The 25,739-nt window shown below is 36.9% G+C and overlaps 1 protein-coding gene across 1 annotated transcript in view; it reads right to left on the bottom strand.

Annotated features, from left to right (window-relative positions):
• NEMF (nuclear export mediator factor) overlaps positions 1 to 24,800 on the bottom strand; it is a 49,004-nt gene extending 24,204 nt beyond the window's left edge. Inside the window, exons 1-16 of the mRNA XM_081829764.1 lie at positions 24,643 to 24,800; positions 23,743 to 23,811; positions 23,499 to 23,601; positions 20,525 to 20,650; positions 14,785 to 14,933; positions 13,250 to 13,317; positions 12,651 to 12,737; positions 11,005 to 11,078; positions 9,620 to 9,690; positions 9,466 to 9,541; positions 9,018 to 9,080; positions 6,852 to 6,929; positions 6,500 to 6,708; positions 5,827 to 6,018; positions 5,463 to 5,526; positions 3,021 to 3,109 (exon numbers count right to left, since the gene is read on the bottom strand). Of these exons, the coding sequence (XP_081685890.1) occupies positions 3,021 to 3,109; positions 5,463 to 5,526; positions 5,827 to 6,018; positions 6,500 to 6,708; positions 6,852 to 6,929; positions 9,018 to 9,080; positions 9,466 to 9,541; positions 9,620 to 9,690; positions 11,005 to 11,078; positions 12,651 to 12,737; positions 13,250 to 13,317; positions 14,785 to 14,933; positions 20,525 to 20,650; positions 23,499 to 23,601; positions 23,743 to 23,811; positions 24,643 to 24,701 (1,577 nt within the window). The 5' untranslated portion in view covers positions 24,702 to 24,800. The remainder of the gene's footprint in view (positions 1 to 3,020; positions 3,110 to 5,462; positions 5,527 to 5,826; positions 6,019 to 6,499; positions 6,709 to 6,851; positions 6,930 to 9,017; positions 9,081 to 9,465; positions 9,542 to 9,619; positions 9,691 to 11,004; positions 11,079 to 12,650; positions 12,738 to 13,249; positions 13,318 to 14,784; positions 14,934 to 20,524; positions 20,651 to 23,498; positions 23,602 to 23,742; positions 23,812 to 24,642) is intronic.
• Between the last annotated feature and the right edge of the window lie 939 nt (positions 24,801 to 25,739).

The following is a 25,739-nucleotide window of genomic DNA, read 5'->3' as shown; positions in this document are numbered from 1 at the left end:
AAGATCTAACAGTGTGGCGGTTCCTCAAAAAATTAAAAATAGAGCTACCCTATGACCCAGCAATTACACTATTGGGTATTTACCCCAAAGACACAGATGTAGTGAAAAGAAGGGCCTTATGCACCTCAATGTTCATAGCAGCAATGTCCGCAACAGCCAAACTGTGGAAAGAGCCGAGATGCCCTTAAACAGATGAGTGGATAAAGAAGATGTGGTCCATATATACAATGGAATACTCAGCCATCAGAAAGGATGAATACCCAACATTTGCATCAACATGGATGGGACTGGAGGAGATTACGATAAGTGAAATTAGTCAAGCAGAGAAAGTCAATTATCATATGGTTTCACTTATTTGTGGAACATAAGGAATAGCATGGAGGACATTAAGAGAAGGAAGGGAAAAACGAAGGGGGGGAATCGGAGGGGGAGACGAACCATGAGGGACTATGGACTCCGAGAAACAAACTGAGGGTTTTAGAGGGGACAGGCGTGGGGGGATGGGTTAGCCTGGTGATGGGTATTAAGGAGGGCACCTATTACATGGAGCACTGGGTGTTATACGCAAACAATGAATCATGGAACACTACATCAAAAACTAATGATGTGGGTGCCTGGGTGGCTCAGTTGGTTAAGCGACTGCCTTCAGCTCAGGTCATGATCCCGGAGTCCTGGGATCGAGTCCCACATCGGGCTCCCGGCTCAGCGGGGAGCCTGCTTCTCCCTCTGACCCTATCCCCTCTCATGCTGTTTCTCTCTCTCTCTCAAATAAATAAATAAATAAAATCTAAAAAAAAAAAAAAAACTAATGATGTAACGTATGGTGACTAACATAATAAAAAAAAAAAAGCTGAAATCAAGGCTGACAATGGAAAAAGCCAAGAAACAAATCAATATACACTGTGTAACCCATAAAAAGCTTAAAATAGCAGTACAAAGTACTGCTAGAAATAGGGTTTAAGATGGGGTTAAAAATGGGAGAACTGGCCAAAAATCTGCTCAAGAAGCAGTTACTTCCCTAGATCTTCTTTCCAGCTCTGAACATGGTAGTAAGCTGCCCCTTCCACATCCTAACAGAAGGCCAGAAGTTAATTCTCTAGGAAGTGTACAAAGAGTATCTCTGAATTAGGGGAAAAGTGGCACAGTTCTAAGTAGAGGTAACATATGTAAAATAGAGCAATTAAGTAAATGTATGGATTACTGGATACTAAACCTCCCCAATCTATTCCTACTGGACTTCCAAAATTATGACAGCCAGGTTTTCACTTTCCAAGCAGGGGAAAAAAGTCTTTCCTGAGAAATGAGACCAGCTTAAGAGTCAAAAAGCTAAAGACATTTAGAGTTCCACACAACATGGCCCACATACATCATCTCATAAGCCCAAACACCCAGAGAAAACTTCCAGTCAGCATTTTAATACTCTACTATAAAATGTGAACGGACAATAATGTGAACAGACAATTCAGGATTACCAGACATTAACAAAAGTCTTTAACAAAAGCTGAAGACAAACCCAGCAAATTAAAAAAAAAAAAAACAAACCAAAACCCAAACCAAAAATCTTAGAGAAGATCTGCAAGAAAAGAGTACTTTTAAATAAAATTAATACATCAAAATTATTCTCAGTATAAAGAAAGTGAAGCAGGAAGTTTTTAAAAAGTAACAAAAAACAAAAACAGATTAAAATAAAAACATGATAGGAAGGAATAAAACGTTTAAAAATTCAGGGGGAATTGAAAGATAAAGAAATCTCTCAGAATATAGAACAAAAAGAGTTGAAAAACAGAAAATGCAAGAAAATTGGAGGACCATCCAAGCAGTCCCATATTTAATAAATAAGACTTCCAGAAGGAAAGAAAAAAAAGAAAGAAAACAAACCAAAAAGAAAAATGCAATCCACAGAGTGCTAAGAAATATTTCAAGAAAATTTCTCAGAACTGAAAGTTTCTAAATTAAAAAGACTCACAGAGTATCCAGCATAATAGATTAAAACATCTTCACCAACCTACATCATTGTGAAATTTTGGAAAACTGAGAGAAAAAAGATCTACAAGTTTACAGAAAGGCAAAAACAAATTTTCAATAAAATATAACTATCAAAATGACATCAGACTTTTAAAGATCAAATCTGAAAGTTAACACAATGAACAATGACTTTTTAAGTCTGAAGAAAACATTTTCAAACTAGAATCTATAGCCAGTCACACAATTAGGTATAAGGGTAAAAATAATTTTTTAATATATTGAAGACCTCAAAAACTTTACATCTTATACACCCCTTCTCCTGCAGCCTCTAGGGCATATATTCCATCAACCAAGAAAAAGGAAGTATGAAATCCAGGACAGAGAATCCAACAGAGAGGGGAAAAGAGAATTTTCAGGATAAAAATAAAAGAAGATCTTAAGATGTTAAGAGTAACTGATCTAGAACAAAGTAGGTCAAATCAAAAAGGTCAGGAGAGACTTCTGCAAGATGATACTGATAGAATTCCAATGTGTCTGAACACACTTGGAAGAGGAAGGTAAATGAAACGACAATTATTACCTTCAGGGAAGACAAAAAGCTGAGCAGGGAAGAAAAAGAAACGTAATGTTATATGACTCAGCTGTGACTACAATTAAAATATTAGTATAATATTAATGCTGAATATCAACCGTGGCAAATTATGCTATACCTTTACTGGGAGGCTGAGTGTATATGTGTGTAATGGAGCACAGGAGGAAAGAATAAAATCTTCATCTTAGACAGTGGGAAGTCATTAATAGAGTATAAAACAGAAAAATTAAGCAGCAGCAATATAAGGATATTACTAAGAGAAAAGGGGGTATATACCAAAAGTAATCAGCTAAAAGAGCTAAAAATAGTTTCTATGGAGAGGAGGTAACAGGAGTAGGGATAAAATATTGCAGGGGTACTAGTTTTTGCAACAAGCTTTGTAGAACTGCTTCATTTTCTAAACAATGTGCATGTATAATTTTAATAAAAACAAAAAACTATTTTTAAAAGGTAGAACACTTACCAATATACTTTTCTTGCTTTCTGAATAGAGGTAACTGTTTGGACTTCTTTTAAGGTTTGCTTTGTTTTCTTTTCTGCTGATTTAAATGCCTATTTATAAGAAGAGACTTTTTAAATAATTTGTTAAGAACACATTTTAGTAACACCAAGTAAGGGGTGCCTGGGTGGCTCAGCTGGTTAAGCATCCGACTCCTGATTTCAGCTCAGGTCATGATCTCAAGGTCATGAGATCAAGTCCTGCATTGGGCTCGGTGCTGAGCGTGGAGCCTGCTTGATTCTCTCTCCCTCTCTCTCTGCTCCTCTTCCTCCCACCCCCCACGTGCACAGGAGCATATGCATTCTTTCTTTCTCTCAAAAAAAAAAAAAATAATAATAATAAAATATAAATAAACACCAAGTAAATGACAGGGCAAGAAATTATTTTTAAATGTCACAAAATGGCACCATTTACACACACACCCCATACCCACATGAAAGAAATGAAGAAAAGATTTTTGCCTTAAATATTAAAATGATTTAAGTCAAGGATTTGCCGCATACAAATATTTGCTCAAGACCCACAAATAACAAAAAGTATCAATTTGTTTACCAGATACTGAGTACATACCATATAATAGGTTCTGGACTAGATGCTGAGACACACAAGTGAACAAGACAAAGTTCTCACCCCAACCCCACCAGGGGGTCTAGGAGAAGATACGAATATAAAACACATAATTATTCAAATAAACATATGTTAAGTGCTTCTAGGGATGCTATGAGAGTATAACAAGGGAACCTAATTTATAACTGCTTATGGTCAAAGAAGGTATTTCTGAGGAAATGGCATTTGGGCTGAAGCCTGAAGGGTTAACAGAATTATCATGGCTAAAATACGAAGAAGATCACTGTAAGCAAAAAGAAAAGGCCAGCTTGACCACAAAGTAGTGATCACAAGATAAAATGTCAAGAAATGAGGTTAAGAGGCAGACAGAGGGCCAAGTCATGAAGGCCACTCATTTAACAGATATTAACGTTACTATGTTCTAGGCAATATTCTAGGGACTGGGACAAAGTAATGAACAAAGATCCTACTTTCATACAATCTACTTTCTAGAGGGAAGACAGATAAACATATGTTGGGAAGGGTGTTTTTTTTTTTAATTGGGAAGGGTGTTTTTTAAGGAAAAAATAAAGCAAAGAGGGAGTGATTGAGGGTAGTACTATTTTTAGTAAGAGTGGTCAAGAAAGGACTCTCTGATAAAGCCTCATTTTAGTAGACATGCCAATGAATGGAGGGATCAAACCATGGAAATTTTGAGGGAAGAACATTCTCAACAGAAAGAGCAGCAAGCACAAATGCCCTGAGAAGGCAGCATCAGTCACTGTTGCAGGAACAGCTAAGGTCCCAGTGTAGCTAGAAAGAATGTTAACAAGAGGAGTGTAGGTGATTAGATGGGAGGGGAGCAGATCATGTAGGGCCTTATAGGGCAAGAGAAGGGCTTTGAACTGTCTTGGTTTTGTTTTGTTTTTTTGTTTTTAAAGATTTTATTTATTTGACAGAGAGAGACACAGCAAGAGAGGGAACACAAGCAGAGGGGGTGGAAGAGGGAGAAGCAGGCCTCCCACCAAGCAGGGAGCCCGATACGGGGCTCGATCCCAGGACCCTGGGATCATGACCTGAGCCGAAGGCACATGCTTAATGACTGAGCCATCCAGGCGCCCCTTGGTTTTGTTTTAATTTATCTGAGAGAGAAAGAGCGGGCAAGGGGCAGGGGGAGATGGGGTGGGGAGCAGAAGGAGAGAGAGAAAGAAACCCAAGCAGACTCCAGGCTGAGCATGGAGCCCAACACAGGGTTCAGTTTCACGACCCTGAGAGCATGACCTGAACCAAAAACAAGAGTCCAACGCTTAATGGACTGCACCACCCAGGAGCCCCTAAACTGTCTTAATATGGGAAGCAACTGGATTTTGAACAGAGAGAAATAACTTCATCTTTTGTTTTAAAAGATCACTATGGCTGCTGAATGAAGAACAGACTGCAGGGGGAAAAGGGTAGAAGAAGAGAGACCCAGGAAGAGGCTACTGTTACAATCCATGTGAACAGAGATGATGAGGGCCTGGACTAATGAGTAGTGGTCAGATTCTGGTTACACCCTATAGGAAAAGCTACAAGGATATGCTGATGAGGGAATGGATATGGTTTAAGAGCAAAGGGTCTAGGATGAGTCCAGCATTTTTAACCTAACTAAAGGGAAAAAAGAAGGCACTATTTACCAAGACAGGGAAGACTGGGAAGGAAGTTCAGGGAAGAAAATAAATACCAGAAATACACATATTTAAAGCAAAATTAAACCTGAAAGATATCTGTGAATTAGAAAACCTCATTTAAACAGAATAATTAAGGCCATTAAGTTAAAGCAGAGAAAAACAATTCATGTTCACTCTAAGAGATATTAAGTACCTTTTCAGCAGCTTCAACAGTCTTTTGTGTTTTCTTAGCAGCATACCTCTTGTGATCATAGTATCTAGAAAAATATATTTCTCTTAATTTTAAGTCAAATCTTTATTCTTTAGCTTTCTATTTATGTTTTATCTAATTTTAGATTCTTAAATCATACAGAACAAGTTTTGTGCATTATGCAACTTTGTTTTATATGTTCTCTATGAAAACAAAGTTGTATAATGCACAAAATGAGATTTAAAAAAGTGTTTTCACCCAAAAGCACACACATACATAATATATATATACATATATTATCCTTAATATCCTAACTGATTTATTGCAGATATTTTACCTACAATTCATACTTAAATTTAACACTTACTTTTTGGCATTGGCATATGCTGACAAGCTGAGATCAACATCAACAAGTAACGGCCTATTTTTCTGAGGCTTCTGCAGCTGTTTATTCTTTTGTTTTTTCTTTTTTCCTTTTGGTGGTTCGGTTTCATTTTTTTCAACACTGATGTCACCATCAACATCGTCATCTTCCTCCTCTGATAACAAGTATGGATTTCTATTAAAAATATTCAATAGTATTTCACTAATGTCAATGACATCACTTTTTTTTCAATTTTTTTCCTCAACAACATTATAGACTGTTTACAATATTTAAATAGGTGCATTTTGGGGGGGCACCTGGGTGGCACAGTCGGTTAAGTGTCTAACTCTTGGTTTTGCCTCAGGTTGTAATCTCAGGGTCATGAGATTGAGCCCCATGAGGGGCTCCAAGCTCAGCGTGGAGGCTGCTTCAGAGTCTCTCTCCTTCTCCCCCCATCCCATGGGCACTCATGCGCACGCTGGCACTCTCTCGCTCTCTAAATAAAATCTTTTAAAAAAAATTAAATAGCTGCATTATCTTAATGTAAATTGTTTTTTCCTGTATCTTTGAGGATAAATTTCCAAATAAAAGAGAAAAAATTTTAAATGAATACAGTGAACAATTAAACAGCAAAATAAAAACAATCATGAACAGCTTAACTAAGAATCAAACTTACCTTAGTAGCATTGTAACATGATTTGTTTGTAGTTTTAATTCTTTAATTGCATTTGCAACAGGGTCTCCTTGAGCTTGGGCTTCTTTCACAATTAACCCGATTTCCGTCCAATCTATCTGGTTGGCTAAAGCACTTCGAACAACCTGAATGGCTCTGTCAACTATTTGTAGGTTCATTTCTATGAGCTCTCCTTTAAGTTTGTCTATTTCCTTAAGAAATAAACAAAAATGTTTACTATAATGCCAGTTAAAGTTACCATCTTTTCAGTTTTTATTTTAATTCCACTTAGTTAACACACAGTGTTACATTTAAAGTTACCATTTTTGAAATCTGAAAAAGCTAAACATAATACCTGAGCCTGTTGAAGAGCTTCTAATCGGTTTTCATGATCCTTTCGGACGTTATCTAATTTCTTCAATGCTTGTTTTTCCTTTTGTAGACAAAACAGATTTTTAAAAACTTTGATTTCTCATGCCTCTTACACTTTTTCTCTTTCGTCCTGAAACTCACTATCCCACCTCCACTTCAGCCCCCTCAATGTTGTCACCTTGCTAGCTAAGGTTCCCATACTCCACCTCTCAGGTCTATCCTACCCCAAAGTGCTTCATGCTCTCAAACTACCTCTCCCAACTACCTACCTCCCATTCCCTATATAGGAAGGTATTTTGATTATAGGTTATATTGTATGTAATATGTGCCCCTAATGCCCTTGCAATATTCAAGAAGGCATAATTCAAGACACTGTCTTCCTATCACATAAAAGTAATGTTTTGGGGAAATGCATTCTTAACGAACATAAATTACCAAAATAGCTTCTTTTTATTTTATTGCTGCTTTTAATTTTCTCATCATCATTTCTACAGAGTACTCTTTTTCCTAAATTAATGCCACAAAGGCTCATGGTAGTTAATTTACCTTCTATAAAGCATTTTATCATGTATCATTTACCTTTCAAGGTTATTGATTTGGAACAAATTTTCTAACACTAGTAATAGCATCACTAATTAACGAATGTTTGAATGCTGGATGTAATGTTTAAAAAATCTGAATTATAAGAATGGTGGCTATAAATAAAATCTTAAGAAAAAAGATTTTTAATAAAAGGGGACGCCTGGGTGGCTCGGTCGGTTAAGTATCTGCCTTCGGCTCAGGTCATGATATCAGGGTCCTGGGATCGAGTTCCGCATTGGGCCCCTTCTCAGCAGGGAGTTTGCTTCTCCCTCTCCCTCTGCCCCTCCCCCTGCTTATGCTCTCATGCTCTCTCTGATAAATAAAATCTTAAAATTAAAAAAAAAAAAGAACAGGGGCGCCTGTGTGGCTCAGTTGTTAAGCGTCTGCCTTCGGCTCAGGTCATGATCCCGGGGTCCTGGGATCGAGCCCCGCATCGGGCTCCCTGCTCAGCGGGAAGCCTGCTTCTCCCTCTCCCACTGCCCCTGCTTGTGTTCCCTCTCTCGTTGTGTCTCTGTCAAATAAATAAAATCTTTAAAAAAAAAAAAAAAAGAACAGTGACTATTAAAAGAACACAGTGATCATTAAAATAATTCATGGATATTCTGATGCACATAAAAACATGCCATTCAATGTGCCCACGAAATATGTTCACTAGTTCATGTGCTGCCACCATGTGGCAGTCACACTACTTAATTCATTCAACCCACATGTTTTGACATTGTGCTGTTAATTTTTTTTTTTTTAAGATTTTATTTATTTGACAGAGAGATACACAGCAAGAGAGGGAACACAAGCAGGGGGAGTGGGAGAGGGAGAAGCAGGCCTCCCGCCGAGCAGGGAGCCCGATGCGGGGCTCAATCGTAGGACCCTGGGATCATGACCTGAGCTGAAGGCAGATACTTAACGACTAAGCCACCCAGGTGCTCCTGTGCTGTTAATTTTTTATAACAGGGGGAGGGTATAGGGATTCACATAATTCCAAATTTTTGCACACATATTTCAAGACTTTACTTATCAATATTTTTGAAAAATCAAATCAATTTCAAATCAAGAGTGTGGCTGATTTCTGAAGCTGTTCTGCAGCAATGCTCCAAAAACATGGTCAAATGTGCTGGGGAAACAGAGCATATTAAACTCTCCTGTGGAGTTAGAAAGCCCACTTAGAAATAAACAGTTTAATGATAAATATGATTATTTGTAAAGAAAGGACATTTCCCTCTCTTTTGGCCTATATAAAAATCTCCTCAGAAGAGTATTTCCTTCATAGCAAAGTTTGGGAAGCTTTGGGTTGCTGCAGTAACACAAATGATACTAGGGAATAAATAACAGGCCTCACGTTCCCACTGTATTTTCCGTTTTGGAGAATATCTGACATACTGATGGAACAAATGAGGGAATGCTTTTCAACAATGAGACCTCCCCTGTACCTTTATCAATAAACCAAAGGATCAGGGCATTCCCATACTACTTCTGAAAGGCTGCCCATTCCTATTATGAAAGCATCATCCACACAAAAACCACATTAAGGCTAGCTGGTTTAATATAAATGTTTTCAGCAATACCATACCTGTTGTAAAGCTTTTAAATCTATTTTCTGACCTTCTATCTTGGAATAAAATTCATCCACAGCCTTAGTAAAAAAAAAAAAAAAAAAAAAAGATAGTAACTAGTTTAAAAAAAAAAACATGGTCTCTACTTCAACTTACATACATAGAATTTTAGAGTCCATTTTGTGTTATAACACTACTCAAAGAACTTGAACAGATTCCCAGTAAATGTATCATATAGCTAAACAGACAATCAAATTAAGTTAAAATCTTTGGTCCTTCATCTTGAAATAAAATGGCAACAAAAATTTCCAATAGTTTTTATTTGTGACTGCATTGACCTTTAATGCCCAGATTCAGTGATTGTAAACCAAAAATATTTTCAATTTATCAATCAAAGTAAGTTGGTATTAATTTAATAACTCATATCGTGCTAACTGGTCAAAAAAACAGAACTGGAAAACCCACCTTGTCAAATGATTCAAATTCTATATATGGACATTGTGAATGTTGAGAAAACAAGAAAGGATGAAATTCCTCATACCTGCAAAACATATTTATTATATCATTCGAGAACATTAATAAACATCCAAAGCAAACTGACTCACGCCTACATGCTTACGTGAATATGTCTTCAGTCGGTTTATCAACTTCCAAGCTTGGTTTTATTTCTCTTTTCTGAATGATGTACCCCTACAAAAATCCAGTATTAAAACTCTCTCTCTTCATAGTTAACAAAGATTTACTTTCCATTTCTGATACAAATTTTATTAATTTAACTTATAAAATTATTCCAGTTTTAAATAATCTGCTGCATTTGTCTATTGACTGTATCAATTCTCAAATGATGTTTCTAGGCTAAATATTATTAAATAATACTGTTTTTTTTTTCATATGGACAAGAAAAAATAAGGAAGAAAATGAAAACTAGTGATTTAATAAAGTGGTGGGATTATACATGTGCACTATGCTTTTTTCTTTCCATTTTTAGATGTTCTGCAACTTAAAACAACCAAAAGCATTTTACTTCCAGCAGAAAAAATCTTAGATTCACTTTGTTGGTAGGAAATTTTAATTTATTTAAAAAACTGGGCAGGGGGCGCCTGGGTGGCTCAGATGGTTGGGCGTCTGCCTTCGGCTCAGGTCATGATCTCAGGGTCCTGGGATCAAGTCCCGCATCGGGCTCCCTGCTCCTTGGGAGCCTGCTTCTCCCTCTGTCTCTAATGAATAAATAAATAAAATCTTTAAAAAAAAAAAAAAAAAACTGGGCAGGATATTTGCACTGTATTTAGGTATAATTACTCAGAACTTTTTCTGAACTTCTGTTATAAAGTTATACTTCCAATAGGGAAGAAAAAGAAGGTATGAGATAATTCAGAGGATGTTTACCTATTAGAGTGATGTAACGGAATGGGTAGAAATCAGAGAGGGAGACAAACTAGGGGAGAAGCTTAACTATGGGAAAGCAACTGAGGGTTGCTGGAGGGAAGGTGGGTGGGGGAATGGGGTAACTGGGTCACGGGCTTTAAGAAAGGCACGTGGTGTGATGAGCACTGGGTGTTATATGCAACTGACGAATTACTGAACTCTACATCTGAAACTAATGATGTTTTATATGCTGGTTAATTGAATTTAAATTAAAAAAAAATTTTTTAATATAAAAAATTGAGTGATGTAAATCACCAATTTTTTAAAAAGTGCTGGTAAATTAAAACATGCTTCTCTATCTAAAAATCAACCTAAGAGGATATATTTTCAAATCCCTCAACTTTCCTGGTATAACAATAATGACTTCACCTAATACTTCCTATAAAAGAAACAGAAGAAAAATTATAAACCCAACAGCAATTTAAAAAAACAAAAAACCCTAGAATAAGCATATTATAGATGTTGAATTTCCAAATTACAACAAAAAACTTACATGTAGTGATCCTTAATGAACTTTAAATTCTGAAAATCTAAATAAATAAAACCACAACAATATACAATAAGTATATGTGGTGCTACCTTTCCACTGAAGTTGGATGTTGTTTTCATATAGTCTTCTGCTTGCTGCAGACAAACAAGTACTCTTTCAATATCTAACAGAATAAAAATGGAAAAAAATCAAGTGTCAATTAACAACTATTAAACAACCATGTAGAAAACAGAAAAGTGCTGATGCAATAGTAAAAAATGTTCAAGAAAAGTAGATACAGTTATTTCATGTTTGTAATCAGTAGATGTAATTAAGAATATGTTTTGGCCAGCTTGTGATCCCAACAGCTTTTTACTGAATCATTTTTCCCCTCATGATGGTAAAGGTATTTTGTTCATATACTAAATTTCCATATATATTTGGGCCTGTTTCTGAATTCTTTATTTTGTATTTCTTCAAAAACTTACTGTTAGGTTCTTAATATATTTTAATCTATGAAAGGGCTATTCTCCATCATTACTATTATTTTCCAGTTTTCCTGAACATTTTCACATGCTTTTATTCCACAAGAATATCATATTTGAAATAAAACACTAGAGTTGCAAAAACAATACCACCTGTTGGCATTTTGATCAGGATTGCACTACGAATTAGTATTTTAAATACTAAATCATTCACTAAAACATTTAACTTGTATTTTTAAACATAAAAACATTTACAGCATAAAAATTACTATCCCTAAAGCTTAAATTATATATAACCCCAAAATACAAACGTGAAGAATGACTTTAAAAATTTTACATGAGAATCTGCAGATAAATCTGTCAAAAACCAAGTCTTCCATTTCCGTTATATTTCCTCTAATTTTTATTATCCTAATTGGCAATTTAGTTAGGTTCCTTTAAGTAATTACAAAAGCCTAATTCATCTTATAGCTACATTACAGTTCTTACAGAATTAAAATGCATGAATAATGCTATTTCTAAAAGCACTCCAACTTCCTAGTCAGAAGGTGAGTAATTCAACTCCTTCAAGCCTGTAACAGAGACTATCAAGTTTGGTAACCACTTCAAATATTTAGGGAGAGGAAGAGAGAATATTCTAAAGTTGAAAGGTAATAAGGCAGAGACTGAACTGTGAGTTACTAGGGATAAAGTGCCACATTAGAGGGGTGCCTGGGTGGCTCAGTCAATTAGGCATCCACCTCCAGCTCAGGTAATGGTCCCGGGGTCCTGGGATCAAGCCTCTCCTCAGGCTCCCTGCTCAGTGGGGAGTCTGCTTCTCCCTCTCCCTCTGTACCCCCCGCCCCCAGCTTGTGCTCTCTCTCTCATTCTGTCCCAAATAAATAAAATCTTTAAAAAGGAGAAAAGCAGGGAGCCTGGGTGGCTCAGTCAGTTAAGCATCTGCCCTCGGCTCAGGTCATGATTCCTGGGATTGAGCCCCGCATTGGGCTCCCTGCTCAGCGGGGAGTCTACTTTTCCCTCTGCTCCTTTCCCTATCTGTGCTTTCTCTCTCTCTCAAATAAATAAAATCTTAAAAAGAAAAAAAAAAAAAGTAAAAGTGCCACATTAGGGTAGGAAGCCAGGAATACCATATGGATAGAACATTCACGGGTTAAATGTTTTTAAGTTTACGGCTACCTGCTCACTTTTATTATTTTCCCAGAATTAATTTTCATAGTTTTTAAAAAAGGAAATAAATGAAAATGGACAAATCTTGTAGCATGCAGGCATACCTTTACTTTCAAATTTTTCATCCACTTTGACATTTCCAGATAATCCATTTTCTATAAGACAGTGTTCAATGAGAGCTGGTCCATAGGCTATAAAAGCAGAGGGTATCATTTTTAGTATTTTCCTATAAAATTTAACATTCAAAATATAATCCAAAATTTATATCCCAATATAAATATCTACTCAATTACAGTAGCCAGTGAAAATAACAATTTACTTATTTTGCTTTTTAAGATTTTATTTTACTTATTTTTGAAATGTTATTAGGAATAACAATTCAAGTACTTATAAATATTTGAGACTATAAAACAATTACAGAAGTCAGTGCATAAGTTATAGAAATTTAATGGAATTGAGCCACATATAAAGGACATAAATCAGGAATGAAAGATTGTTTTAACATCCAAAAACTAGTTAATGCAATACATCATGTTAACAGAGTAAATTTATAAAAAACCCAAACTTAACAAGTTTTATGTGTGCTATACTAACAGTTGGAAAGTTGCAGAGGTAACTTTTTAATGCCTCCTAATTTCATAAGAGAATCCTGAAAACTACATTTTCTTGCAAACATTTCACTGCTCTATTTAGGATTACTCACGAAGTAATGGATTAAGAACTCTCTTCAATAGTTCACCCTTAGGTGCACTGGCTATTATTTCAGTCAATCTGTGAAAACAAAATTGACACACCTCTTACTATCTTATATTTATAGCAATATTCATATTCACAGTACTTTCATACACATCAAATTGCCTGATCATCATGGTACTCTAAAGTACAAGAGGAATTAGTTCACTTTGTAGGTAAGAAAATGGGTTGTAAAAGTAATTTATCCAAGGGTAGTAGGTTCCTGAGCAGCAGACTGGGACCTGAAACCAAATTTCCTAAGAAAAATCAATACTTTCTCAACTAAGTCATATTGCTTATTGTCAATGTGCTCATACATGACAGGAAAGTGATGTTTTTATATACAGGTAAATGTTTGTAGAACCTGGTGATATATCTTAATACCTGGAATGGCTTTAATAAGAACTCTTAACGATGCTGTGGGCCCCTCTGGTCCCCAGATCAGCAGCATCAACATAACCTGAGAACTTGTTAGAAATGTAAATTCCTGGGGCTGCCTGGGTGGCTCAGTCGTTAAGCATCTGCCTTCGTTAAGCATCTGCCTTCGGCTCAGGTCATGATCTCAGGGTCCTGGGATTGATTCAGGGTCCTGGGATCGAGCCCCACATCGGACTCCCTGCTTAGCGGGAAGCCTGCTTCTCCCTCTCCCACTCCCCCTGCTTTGTTCCTTCTCTCACTGTGGCTCTCTCTGTCAAATAAATAAATAAAATCTTAAAAAAAAAGAAATGTAAATTCCTGGGCCGATCCCAGATCCACTGAATCAGACACTGGAAGCAAGGGCAGCAATCTATGTTTTATTAAGCCCTCCAGGTGAATGGGATGCATGTTACACTTTCAGAACCTCTGCTATAGCTATTAGCCAGCAAAACCTTTCAGCCAGAAGAGCACTACATTTTCTTGCAAACATTTCATCATTATAATTTTATAATTACAATCAGCACCTTATCCCACAGTACTCCCTTTTCTTGGCTAAACCATTTCCATTTGCACTCTGCCTAAGATAGACATCTGTCTTCTTACAGAATAGCTAGTAAGTCCCCTCACTTTACCAAGAAATCATAAACATCTGAAGTAACACCAGACTTAGATTAAAAAGACATATATTTGCGGGGCGCCTGGGTGGCTTAGTCGTTAAGCATCTACCTTCAGCTCGGGTCATGATCCCGGAGTCCTGGAATCGAGCCCCGCATCGGGCTCCCTGCTCAGCGGGGAGTCTGCTTCTCCCTCTGCCCCTCACCCCACTTGTGCTGTCTCACTTTCTCTGTCCCTCTCTCAAATAAATAAATAAAATGTTTAAAAATTAAAAAAAAAAAGACATATTTGCTACTTGCAAATGAGGCTTAATTGCTTATATGCACATTTATGTAGTTCAAGCAATCCAAATTTAGTTACTGTATGCAAGTAAACAAAATATTTTCTTATGTGACAGTTCATTCATATTCTGACCTTTGACCTATTTTACCTCCTAATACATTATGAAATGAGCTTATAAACAAAACATGTTACCTTTCCAAGGTAAGCAAAGGCTCAGCAGCTCTAGCATGATCGACTGGATAGCGTTCACGAACAGCAAATTTAACATCATCTGACTCATCAGTTCGAAATCTCAGGATATTCAAAATTAGGTACTCATAATCTGTAAGAACAATGTTCCCCTGTAATAGAATAAAATATAATTTACTGCTTTTCCCAAATCATTCTTGAAACTTCTTAAAAAGTGAGGAAGATATTGCAGTCTCTTGAAAACTTAATCTACAGAAATGAAGTTACAAACAAAAAACATTTAAATCACATCTAAACACTGCTCTTTGCACTTGCACAGCACAGACTGTGAAATAAGATAAGCAAATAAAGGACCCCAAGTTTGAAACATAAGGAATGTACAGCAACTTTAAACTCATTGTCTGATGGTTCTATAGAAGTCACTAATGGAAGCACAATACAGTTATCCCCCAGTTTTCAAAACTGCTTTCTTATAAAAGACCTACATTAGTACCTGTTTTCACTAACTGAAAGAAATCTTTAAAGGATTTTCACTTTTATGAAAAAAAGCACTCAGTCTGTTTTGCAGTGATCTGTTACAGAGTCAGGACATATCCCAAGCAGTGAAAGGTGGCACTGCCGATTCCCTGGAACTACACTCAGCATCTCAGCAGCAAGCCATCATAGCTTTGAACTGTGAGCATCTGTGCTTTCTCTCTACTTATTTTGTGCGCCTATTAGTAAGATATGACCTAAAGTATCAGAAGAGCCTAAGAGAAGTTATTTTTTGCGTCTGGGAGTGCTCAAAAATTTTTCCATATAAACTGATGGCAACTGCTTCTTTGCTTTACACCATTTCAGCTTATAAAAGGTTTCATAAGAACGGCTCTACTTTTGGATAGCAGGGGAAACCTGTAGTCAATTAACACCCTGATGACCACCAGCTGAACTAACTGCTGCCCTTGCATGAGGCAGGTCTACAGATACTGTGGCTTATTAAGAACAATTCAGAACAGACATTTTAGAGCTAAGTGAAGAGCTATTTGTCTTTTGATAGCAAGTTATGTGGAAAATGAATAAAGACAGTTATACTCTCTATCCAAGTAATTCCACACTTGTAATATATCCTACTGTAATAACGCAATAAAACCAAAAGCTACATGCTTAAAGATATTCACTGAAGTTTATTTACAATAGAAAAAAAAAATGGCAACAGTCTAAATGTGAAAATTAGGGAAATTGCTGAATTATGATATATCAACATAACAAACTATTTAAAAGCTGTTAACTTATTAAGACTATGTCTTGAAAAAGTAGGAGAATGTTTATAATCTTAAGTAAAAAATAGCAAGACAAAAAAATTCTGTATTCTAGGAAGTAGAAAGCAAATATATGGGAAAATGAAAATATTAAAAAGACTTAAATATATTGTTACATAATCTTTTCAATAAAAAAGAGGAGGGAAACTTTTTTTTTAAGACTTTATTTATTTATTTGAAGGAGAGACTGCACACGAGTGTGAGAGAGAGAGAGGTAGACAGAATCTGAAGCAGACTCTGCACTGAGCACAGAGCTGGACACGGGGCTCAATTCCACAACCTCGAGATCCTGACCCGAGCCAAAACTAAAGTGTCGAGCGATTAACTGACTCAGCCACTCAGGCGAAGAAGGGGGAAAACTTAATGAAAATAAAACTGCCTAAAGAATACAGCCTTCCAAATTTATTATAGACAGGAAAGACAGGGGTTGTTACAGAATTAAAATAGATAATCACAATGCCTTAGCAACTACTTAGAAGTTGGTCAGAGAAGATAGGAAGAGTAGCCCCAATCTCAAGCTGGGGAAGTGGCTTTAGTAGATGGGGCCACCATTCACCTTGATTAACCAGAAGTTACTAGGTGTTCAAAGAGTAATACCTACTCCTGAAAGTTCTGACTTCAAAGCATTCATGCATTTAACATAAAAGTTAACTGGAGAAGGAAAGCTGGGAGCTCGGAAAAATGTCCATATAGTGTCTGGTTCAGGAATATGTGACTTGAAAAACACCTGGCCATAGAGCCTGGCACACAGAAGGTACTTAATAAATGTTTGTTGAATCAAAATGTGCAATTACCGAGAACATCTGGCAGATTCCAGTAAGGCAGTTACTTCCCTGGAAGTGTTTTTTCCTTAAATCAAGGTTTCCCAAACTCTTCCTTAAGATGGTCCCCCCTCCATAAAAAAAGAACTCTGTGATCAAGTAAGTTGAAAATTCTAAGTAACAAATCCTTCTCTAGGGGATATACACATCACATTATATGGACAAAATACACAAAGCCTGTCTTTTAAGAAATAAAAAATGCAAGCAAGACAGTAAACATTTACAGGACTGAAACCTAGGAGAAGAAAACTCAGAAAGATAAGTCCCACGCTTGGGGCTAATCTTCCCCTCGGATCATTTGTCTAACAGTTAAGAAGCAGCTGATGATAGGCTGAGAAGCTGAGCATAAATTCTGATAGACTTACGGGACAACTAAGGGGAATAAAACCAGAGTTCAGAGTCCAAGTGAAAGATGAGTTGGGGAGGGAGGGATATCCTGTAGGTCCAGCTCTGAATAGAGGGTCATAAAGGCTACATCTCAGGGGATGAGATGAATTGGAAATATACCAGCTTTTCCAGGCCCAGCTTCTATCAATTCAATTCTTGACTGGAGTGAGGTAATCTGGGATTATCTGTGCCTTTAGCCACTTGTCAAAAGCAATTATCTTCTCTAGAGGAAGACAACATCATTCCAGATCTCACAATATAACTACTGTTTTTCCTACTCAATGTCGGACACACAATACAATAACCAGACATGTGAGGAGACAAGACAGTGTAATTAAAATCAAAAGAAACAACAGACAATAAAAACAGACACTCAAGGGGCGCCTGGATGGCTCAGTCGTTAAGCGTCTGCCTTCGGCTCAGGTCATGATCCCAGGGTCCTGGGATCGAGCCCCGAATCAGGCTCCCTGCTCTGAAGGAAGCCTGCTTCTCCCTCTCCCACTCCCCCTGCTTGTGTTCCCTCTCTTGCTGTCTCTCTCTCTCTGTCAAATAACTAAAATCTTAAAAACAAAACAAAACAAAACAACAGATGCTCAAAGCAATTCCAAATGACTCCAAATGACTCTTGTCTGATAGCAATAAAATTAGTGACCTGGAAGACAGGTCAAAGAAAATATGGCTGAGTTTCCCAAAACTGATGAAAAACATAAACTCAGTTCTAGAAGTGCTATGAACCCCCAAAAGATAATTACAAATAAAAACTCAACTAGGCACACCACAGCAAAACTGAAAACTGAACACGAAGAGAAAAAATTTTAAAGCATCCAGATTAAAAGCCCAGATTACCTTCAAAAGAGCCAACAATGATTTCACTAGAAACAATGGTTGACACAAGACAATATACTATTTTGGTAACTGTAAAAAGTTTATTTAATTAATAAGAGAACCAACTAGATTGTAAAACTGGTTGTAAGAGAAATGAAATAAGTGAAATATTTAGAGTGACTGAGAGAATGACTGTATAAGATTGCCAATTCAAGGCAGTTAGATAAGACCAACCTTTGGGGATATCTTTTCTCTGGACAGATATAATTTGAATCTCTACTAGATGCAATTATTTTCATTGCTATGAGGCAAGAATTATTTGTATTTCTATCAGTTTCCTACAAGTTAAAATCTACCTTTATAGAGTTGTTTTAAAAACCTAATCAATAGTAAATAGCAAATCAAAGATATACATCCTTCAAGAAAAAAATAATCCCCAGGAGTGCCTGCTAGACAGCACTCAGCAGGATACTAAAATGACACTGTGTCCTTTTTGTCTCTTTTCAAATTTTGGATACCTTTTTTTTTTTTTTTACAGTCCCCTCTCATGATCATAACATTTAAAATTATTGATGACAAATATACATACACATAAGCTACTCTCACTGCATCTTGGCCTGATTTATTTATAAAAGTACAGCAAGAAATGTTAATTAACATATACAAATCTCCTTATAGTCAGCAAATCTAGAGCCATAAGGTATGAAGCAATTACTAAAGCCATAATAATTACTGCTGCCTGGAGAATTCATAAGAAATCTGGGATTTTATTTTCAAAAGTTTGTTAACCCAGAGATTTAACAATTAGTATTTGCTTCTAATTCAAAGCTATGAAACCAGACCAAACAAAAAAACCACTACTCATTGTGTCTGTGGTATACCTATAAATGTAGGTAAATTCCTCTTTAAAGTTACTCAAACCTACCCTTCCTTACTACCAATAGGCTAGGATCCTACACGCCACAGAATAGGTACAAAACCAGTTTCTCAGGAGGGCTTTGTGGACACTGCTTCTGCATATACAATATAACCTTTGTTCCTTAATGATGAGCTTGTTATCCTACTTAAATGAGACTTATTCTCAACTATGATACCCCAGGTTTGACCTTAGTTGTACAATCAATTTGCCTACTTATATCTTGGTAAAAGGAAGGACAAATTCTTATCAAACCTATGTAAATATACACATTGCCATTAGCAGTAAAAAAAAATCTCCATAAAAGACATTTGTTCCTAAAATTCTAAGGGATCAATAAGAGCAAATTACCATTTAAAGAATGTATCACTTCAATTTGCAGAAGCACAAACTACTACAGATCAAGAGAAAGGTAAAGGGCTTTATCATATACCATAAAACACTCAGCATAAAAATAACACCAACAATATTCTGAAAAAAATTAACCACAATTAGATTCTCTCCAGTTTATTTAGTCCTATCTGATTAATTCTAATCATCCTAGATCACAGGTTGGCACTCTATTTTCATAAAAGCACCTGCTTCTAGATTAAAGTAAGTCTCATAAATTCTAATTTGGTCCCCTGATACATTTTGGCATTTGTCTAAGCAATACTGGCTCAGACGATGTGAGTCTATTATATAAGAGCAGGGGTCAGCAAACTTTTTTACAAAGCTAACTCTGTAAAAGGCAAGATAGTAAACATTTTAGCATTTGTGGCCACATATGGTCTCAGTTGCATCTTTTTTTTTTTAAGAGCCCTTTTAAAACATAAAAAACATTCTTAAGTTCATAAGCTTTATAACAAGGGGCCACCAGCTGTAATTTATCTACTCCTGTTTAAGAGTATCTGATATATCCTTTCCAGCAAGGTTCTGAAACTGACTTCTTTGTTGAAGACCCAATATAATGACAAAATCAGAGACAGAATACATTGGTAGTTGTCAGGAGGTTGGGACGGTGGCAGGAAGAGAGATAGGTGGGTATTACCATAAAGAGGTATCACCAAGAAGATCTCTGTGGTAATGGAAAATTCGGTATCTTGACTGCAATAGTGGTTACATGTATCTACAAAGGTGGTAAAATGCACAGAACTAGATGCATACATTGTACAAATATCAATTTCCTGATTTTGATACTGTACTATAATTATGTAAAATATAACAACTGAGGGACACTGACCTCTCTTATCTTTGCAACTTCCTGTGAATCTATAATCATTTCAAAACAAAAGTTTTAAAAAAAAATTTTTAAAGTAGGTATCATGCAAATTTTAACTGACCACTACCTGAGACCACATACAAAAATCAATTTCAGATGGGCTGCAGTTGCAGTTGCCTGCAGGGGAAGGGGCAGAACGTTCCCTGCCCATGTTTCACAGTACAATAGTATTACACAAATAATTAACAATATAATGATCAATTATCCTTTATCTCGTTCCCCAAATTTAACTTACCCTATCATAGAGCTCAATGATTAAGTGATAAGCAGCTTCATCACTTCCAAATTGAAAATCTACAATCCTATCCACACCAAGCTGTTTTGCACTGACCAATCGCCGACTCTTCAAATGTTTTCGGCACTAGTGAAAAACAGAAGAAAATGTCATTTATGTAGAAGTCAATTCCTAATTGTTTGATACTGGTTTGTAAATAAGTTTCCTCTTTTCATTATCATCAAGAATAACATTTAAAAAGTAGTAAACAAAAGCTTGCAGATGATAATCAAAGGAAAAACACTTCAGACGACTCTAACTCTGAAACAGTATTTTATACTTTTTAAAGAAGATAATGACAGATCTATAGAGATATTTATTTTGTTGTTTATACCACTGCTAAATCCCTTTTTCTTACCCTGATGACCTCATTCAAAACCATAACCTTTTTTTTAAGCCTCTTTCTAGTTCCATCTTTTAAGTATCCCCAATTTCCTTTGTGTTCAAAATTAATTAGTAGTTTTCACTAATCTTCCACTTCAAATACAAATTCTGAACCATGAGCTTATTGGTATTCTATTGGTATAATCCTCTACATACATCCAATTACCTTCTAGTCCCACAAATTTATTAATATAACCCAGACAATTTTTCTGGTACTGTCTCCAAAGGTTTTGATCAACCTAGCTCAAATCCAAATGTATTAACTCTCATTCCTTATCAAATCCCATTCTTCCTATCCCTAAGTCACAATGTTCTTTTCTTACTAGCAATTAAAATAAAATTAACATTTTAAACCCAAATACAAATTACTTTGTAAATACCTATTGCTTTAGATTATATATACCATCCTTTAGTACAGATATTTAAGCATAACATAGATCAGAAACAAGATTACTCTGTAGTGCCTAAAAAATCTTCCAATTGTTTCTAATTCTTGAATTTGAATGACCCCTTAGTCAAGCCCAGTAAAATAGAATGCTTTCAAGACAAATTTTACAGAGAAGTTAATATAGTCACCTTAAAAAAAGAGAAAGAAATATACAATCATTCTTAGAATGCCAACTCTTTGATAACCAAGACTTCTTCCCCAGACCTGATAGTTCAGATTGACTAAAATTATTTTATGCACTTGTATATTCAGACAGATGTAATAAGACTTTTCAAACTTCTAACAATTTCCCCCTCCTATATTCAATAGTTCTGATTTATGAGTGGTCTATGATGATTTTGATTTAAACAGTGGCCTACGTATAGGGCTATTTTTAAGTCCCCAGGGGAAAATCACAATCCTTCCAGAGTCCCCCAGTAGCATTTTTATTCAAGAAAAATAAAGTTAAAATGGAGATAAAAGGCATCCTTGAAGGGAACAGAAATCCACACCATGGAATGGAGAAAAGGGAAGATTATTTATCATGAGTATAGATGGGCATACAGTACATATGTAGTGCTTATTTTGTTTATTTCCCTATTAGGAGCTTGGTGAAAATGACTGTCAGTGCCACAAAGCGTTAACTGGCATCCCCAAATGTGAGAATGAGGAACAATCACTGTGATTTACCACAAACTGAGCATGACTATGCCATACAACAGTAGCATCTCTTTATTTTAAATTATTTATAACGTGCTTAACATTGTCTGCTCCAATGGAGAGTATCTCTCTATACGTTTAGTTTAGCATGTACACCTAACTCATAAAATTCTCTTTTTAGAGTGTTTGGCTTCCTGTTAGTATAGCCTGATTTGGGGATTTTTACACAATCCCAGTATCATATATCTTATCATCTGTTACATCATCTGTAAAACTAAAATAACTGTTCTTCATATCCACTGTTACATTAAACAACTTAAAATATACACTATTCATTTACTTTGAAAAGTGCTATACAAATACCAAGTGTCACCATTATTAAGGACAATTCCCAAAAGAACCATGTAGGCTTACTATTAAGTATATTAAACTTTTAAGAGTTTGATAATTTTGTGACAGGCCTTGTGATTTGGGAAACACTTACCTAACTTGTAATCCAAAACAGATTCTAAGTTGCTGGGGATAAGATTCTTCTCTGTAAAGCCTCTAATGAAATAACACAATGCCAAAACAAATAAATTTCTGAAGGAAAGTGAGGAGGAGAGGAAGAAGGAAATTAATACATATGGAGCCCTAATATGTGTCAGGCATTGTGTTAGGTGCTTTACATGTTACTTCAATTAATCCTCACCAGTAACCCCATGAGGGAGGTATTATCCACATTTTACATTTAAAGAAACTAAGTTTCAAGAGGTTAAGTAACTTTTCTGGGTTATAAAATTATTTAGCGGCAAAATCATTAATTCAAAGTTAGGTATATTTGATTCTAATGTCTTTCCTCTGTACCACATAATCTTTCAGTATATCTGTTATGTCAACAAATGGATAGGTAACACGTCCACAAATGCAGAATCTCAGTTTTAAAAGAAAAAACAAAAGAAAGAAGTGAAAAGTAAGAAGATATGATTGGTAACATACTAATGTCATTGAGTATTCCAACAAAATACAGATTGGTAGCTCAAAAGTGAACTGCAGAAAACTAGGAAAGGGGAGGAGGGCATATCATAGAAAGCCAAGAATAATAGGATATGGATTCAGAAATTAGGGAATCATAAAAAGGTGAAAAACTGATGAAAATGAGGCTTTAGAAAAATTAACACTGGTCTAACACAATTATTTTGATAGCAAGAAGTAGACTGTAATTAAGGGACTTTAAGGAAATGTTATGAAAGCTCAAACTAGAATAGTGACTGTGGGAACAGAAAGATTTGGAGCACAATGGGGCGTGAAGAGTAACAGGGAGAAGTCAATAAACAGCTACTTTATTCATCCCAGTATCTATCAACTACTCTATTTTATCTCTACTTTATTTATAACAGTAAAGGAAAACCGAATGTTTTAAAACTTAAATCGTTAGTGACCAATCTCAGGGCCTTAAAATTTAGCTTCAAGTATAAAGTTTACCTTCATGGCAAAACTAGATGGCATCATATTCTTAGGCCACTCAAATTCTGTTGTGTGAATTCGTATGCCAGATTCAAGTAAAAGTGTAGCTTTAAAGTCTGGTCTGTAGAAGAAAAAAGTTAAATTTTTCTTTAGGGCACTTGTCAATGCTAACTCAGTAAAACAGACTAAAAGTGCAAGTAAAAAAAATTAATAATCTCATATTTAATTACGAAAGTAAAACAAGCCTGTAAAATGCTCTTACTTTTGAAGACGAATAAGATAGGTCTTATTATCCACATCATAAACATTGCTTACTCTCATTCCTATTAAGCTGCAAAGAGAAAGGAAACCTGTAACAACATTTGAAATATAAAACTTCACAAAAATTAAAGCGGCAGGCGGAAGCAGAGCCTTCGAAAGAGGGGATCCCCAACTTTAAGGATATGGAGTCAACCAGGGAGCAGAGTCTGAAGGCCATCAGGCATTCAGCCCAAAACTTAATTGTAACTTTTTATGAACAAAAGTGGTATGCCAAACCTAAGAAAACCATGCAATGCCCTGCGTCCTTGAAATGACCCAATATTTTTAAGGAAATATAGTACAATCTAATCCACTTTATTACAAAAGGAAAAAAAGATAAACGAAACCCTGGAAAAATGACAAAACTCATACAGCTGAATAGAAACCTGACTAGAATCTGTTACTTGCAGCTAAAACGCCGATATTCCCTCTCTTAGGAGTAAGGAGGAGTGTCAAAGAAATCAGGCCTCCAGTCTGGAAACCCCTGAGGCAAAAGCCTACTGGGGCATTCTGGCTTCCACCTGGTGTCTCGTGTTTTACTAAACGTTTGCTGCCAGACCCAGGCAACTCAGGCCAACAAGGCGAGAGCTCGGCGAGGGCCCAGCCAAAGCCTGACACAAGACCTGGTGAGACAGGCAACCCGCGAGAGCGGGGTGTGGGGCCCGCGGACGCTGGGGTCCCCCAGGTGTCCTGAGGGCCACGGGAAAGATGTCACGCGCTCGCCCAGCCAGGCCTAGCCAGGTCCGCAGAAGAAAAGCACTGGGGACTAAGGAAACATCAGGCTGGTCTTTCTTCCGCTTTGGGGCACTGGCCTCTGCCTTCTGCATTCCCCGCACGAGCCTGGTCACGTATCGCTCAGTACCTGGCATTCAGCTCCGCGAGTACCGCGCGGAGGTCAATGGTGCTAAAGCGAGTCTTCATGGCGAGGTCTGAGGGTCGCTACCGCAGTTTTCTCCACTGACTGCCTGACTCAACGCCGCTACTCTTATGCGCAGGCGCACGTGGCCGAAATCTACGGCCGCGCAGAAGACCCAATATTCCTTGAAGCGAAGGTGTTTGCGTCACTTTTCTGAAGATTTGGACTATCAAGTCGCCGTCAGCTGGCTTTTCGTATGCCAAAAGAATTCGAAATAAATCCAAATTATTCTCTGAAAGTGCATTTCTTCCTGGAGAGCTGACGGACTAGTCCGGTTACCTTTCCCCCGTGTGTTTCGGGACTTAAGCAAGCCTCCCTAGTGACCCCTGCTGGTGGTAAAAATTTATGAGGCGCGTACTGGGAGGATTTCCCCTAGAAGGGCGGTAGGGCTCGGTATGCCAGAGCAACAACCCCTTTCCATTCGGTTACCTGGACCAGTAGAATTTTGAAATGCGACGAAGCGGAACTGTTTCATTCGCCTTACAAATTACCCTCAATGATAAAGGTGAAGCAACGTTCAGAAAGGAGTTCCTATTTTGATGCGCCCTGCTCTCAGAAGAGTATTTTGAGATGTATTGTGGGATTCTCATTTAACCTCGGTCTTGGCATCCCCTTGCCTCAGCGTAGTACCTGGTATACAATAGGAACTCCATAAACGCTAGGCAACCTGAATATTCAGGTGTTTCGCTAGATAATCAAAAGTAAGACAGAACAAGAGAAGATTGCCTCACCATGGGGAAATTCACAGGGTAGTAGGAAAACTGTTGGGCAAGAATGTAAGTATGCCACTTTTCGTTGTGTTCGATAGGTACATGAGAAGAAAGGATACTTTAAGGTGAGAACTCAAAAGAGACGGGGTCTCGCTATGTTGCCCAGGCTGGAGTGCAGTGGCTATTCACAGGCGCGATCCCACTACTGATCAGCACGGGAGTTTTGACCTGCTCCGTTTCCGACCTGGGCCGGTTCACCCCTCCTTAGGCAACCTGGTGGTCCCCCGCTCCCGGGAGGTCACCATATTGATGCCGAACTTAGTGCGGACACCC

This window comes from Leptonychotes weddellii, chromosome 9 (genome assembly GCF_054177405.1).
Source record: "Leptonychotes weddellii isolate Sample4059 chromosome 9, ASM5417740v2, whole genome shotgun sequence".
Classification (NCBI taxonomy): Eukaryota; Metazoa; Chordata; class Mammalia; order Carnivora; family Phocidae; genus Leptonychotes; species Leptonychotes weddellii.
This window is presented reverse-complemented; position numbering and strand designations above follow the sequence as displayed.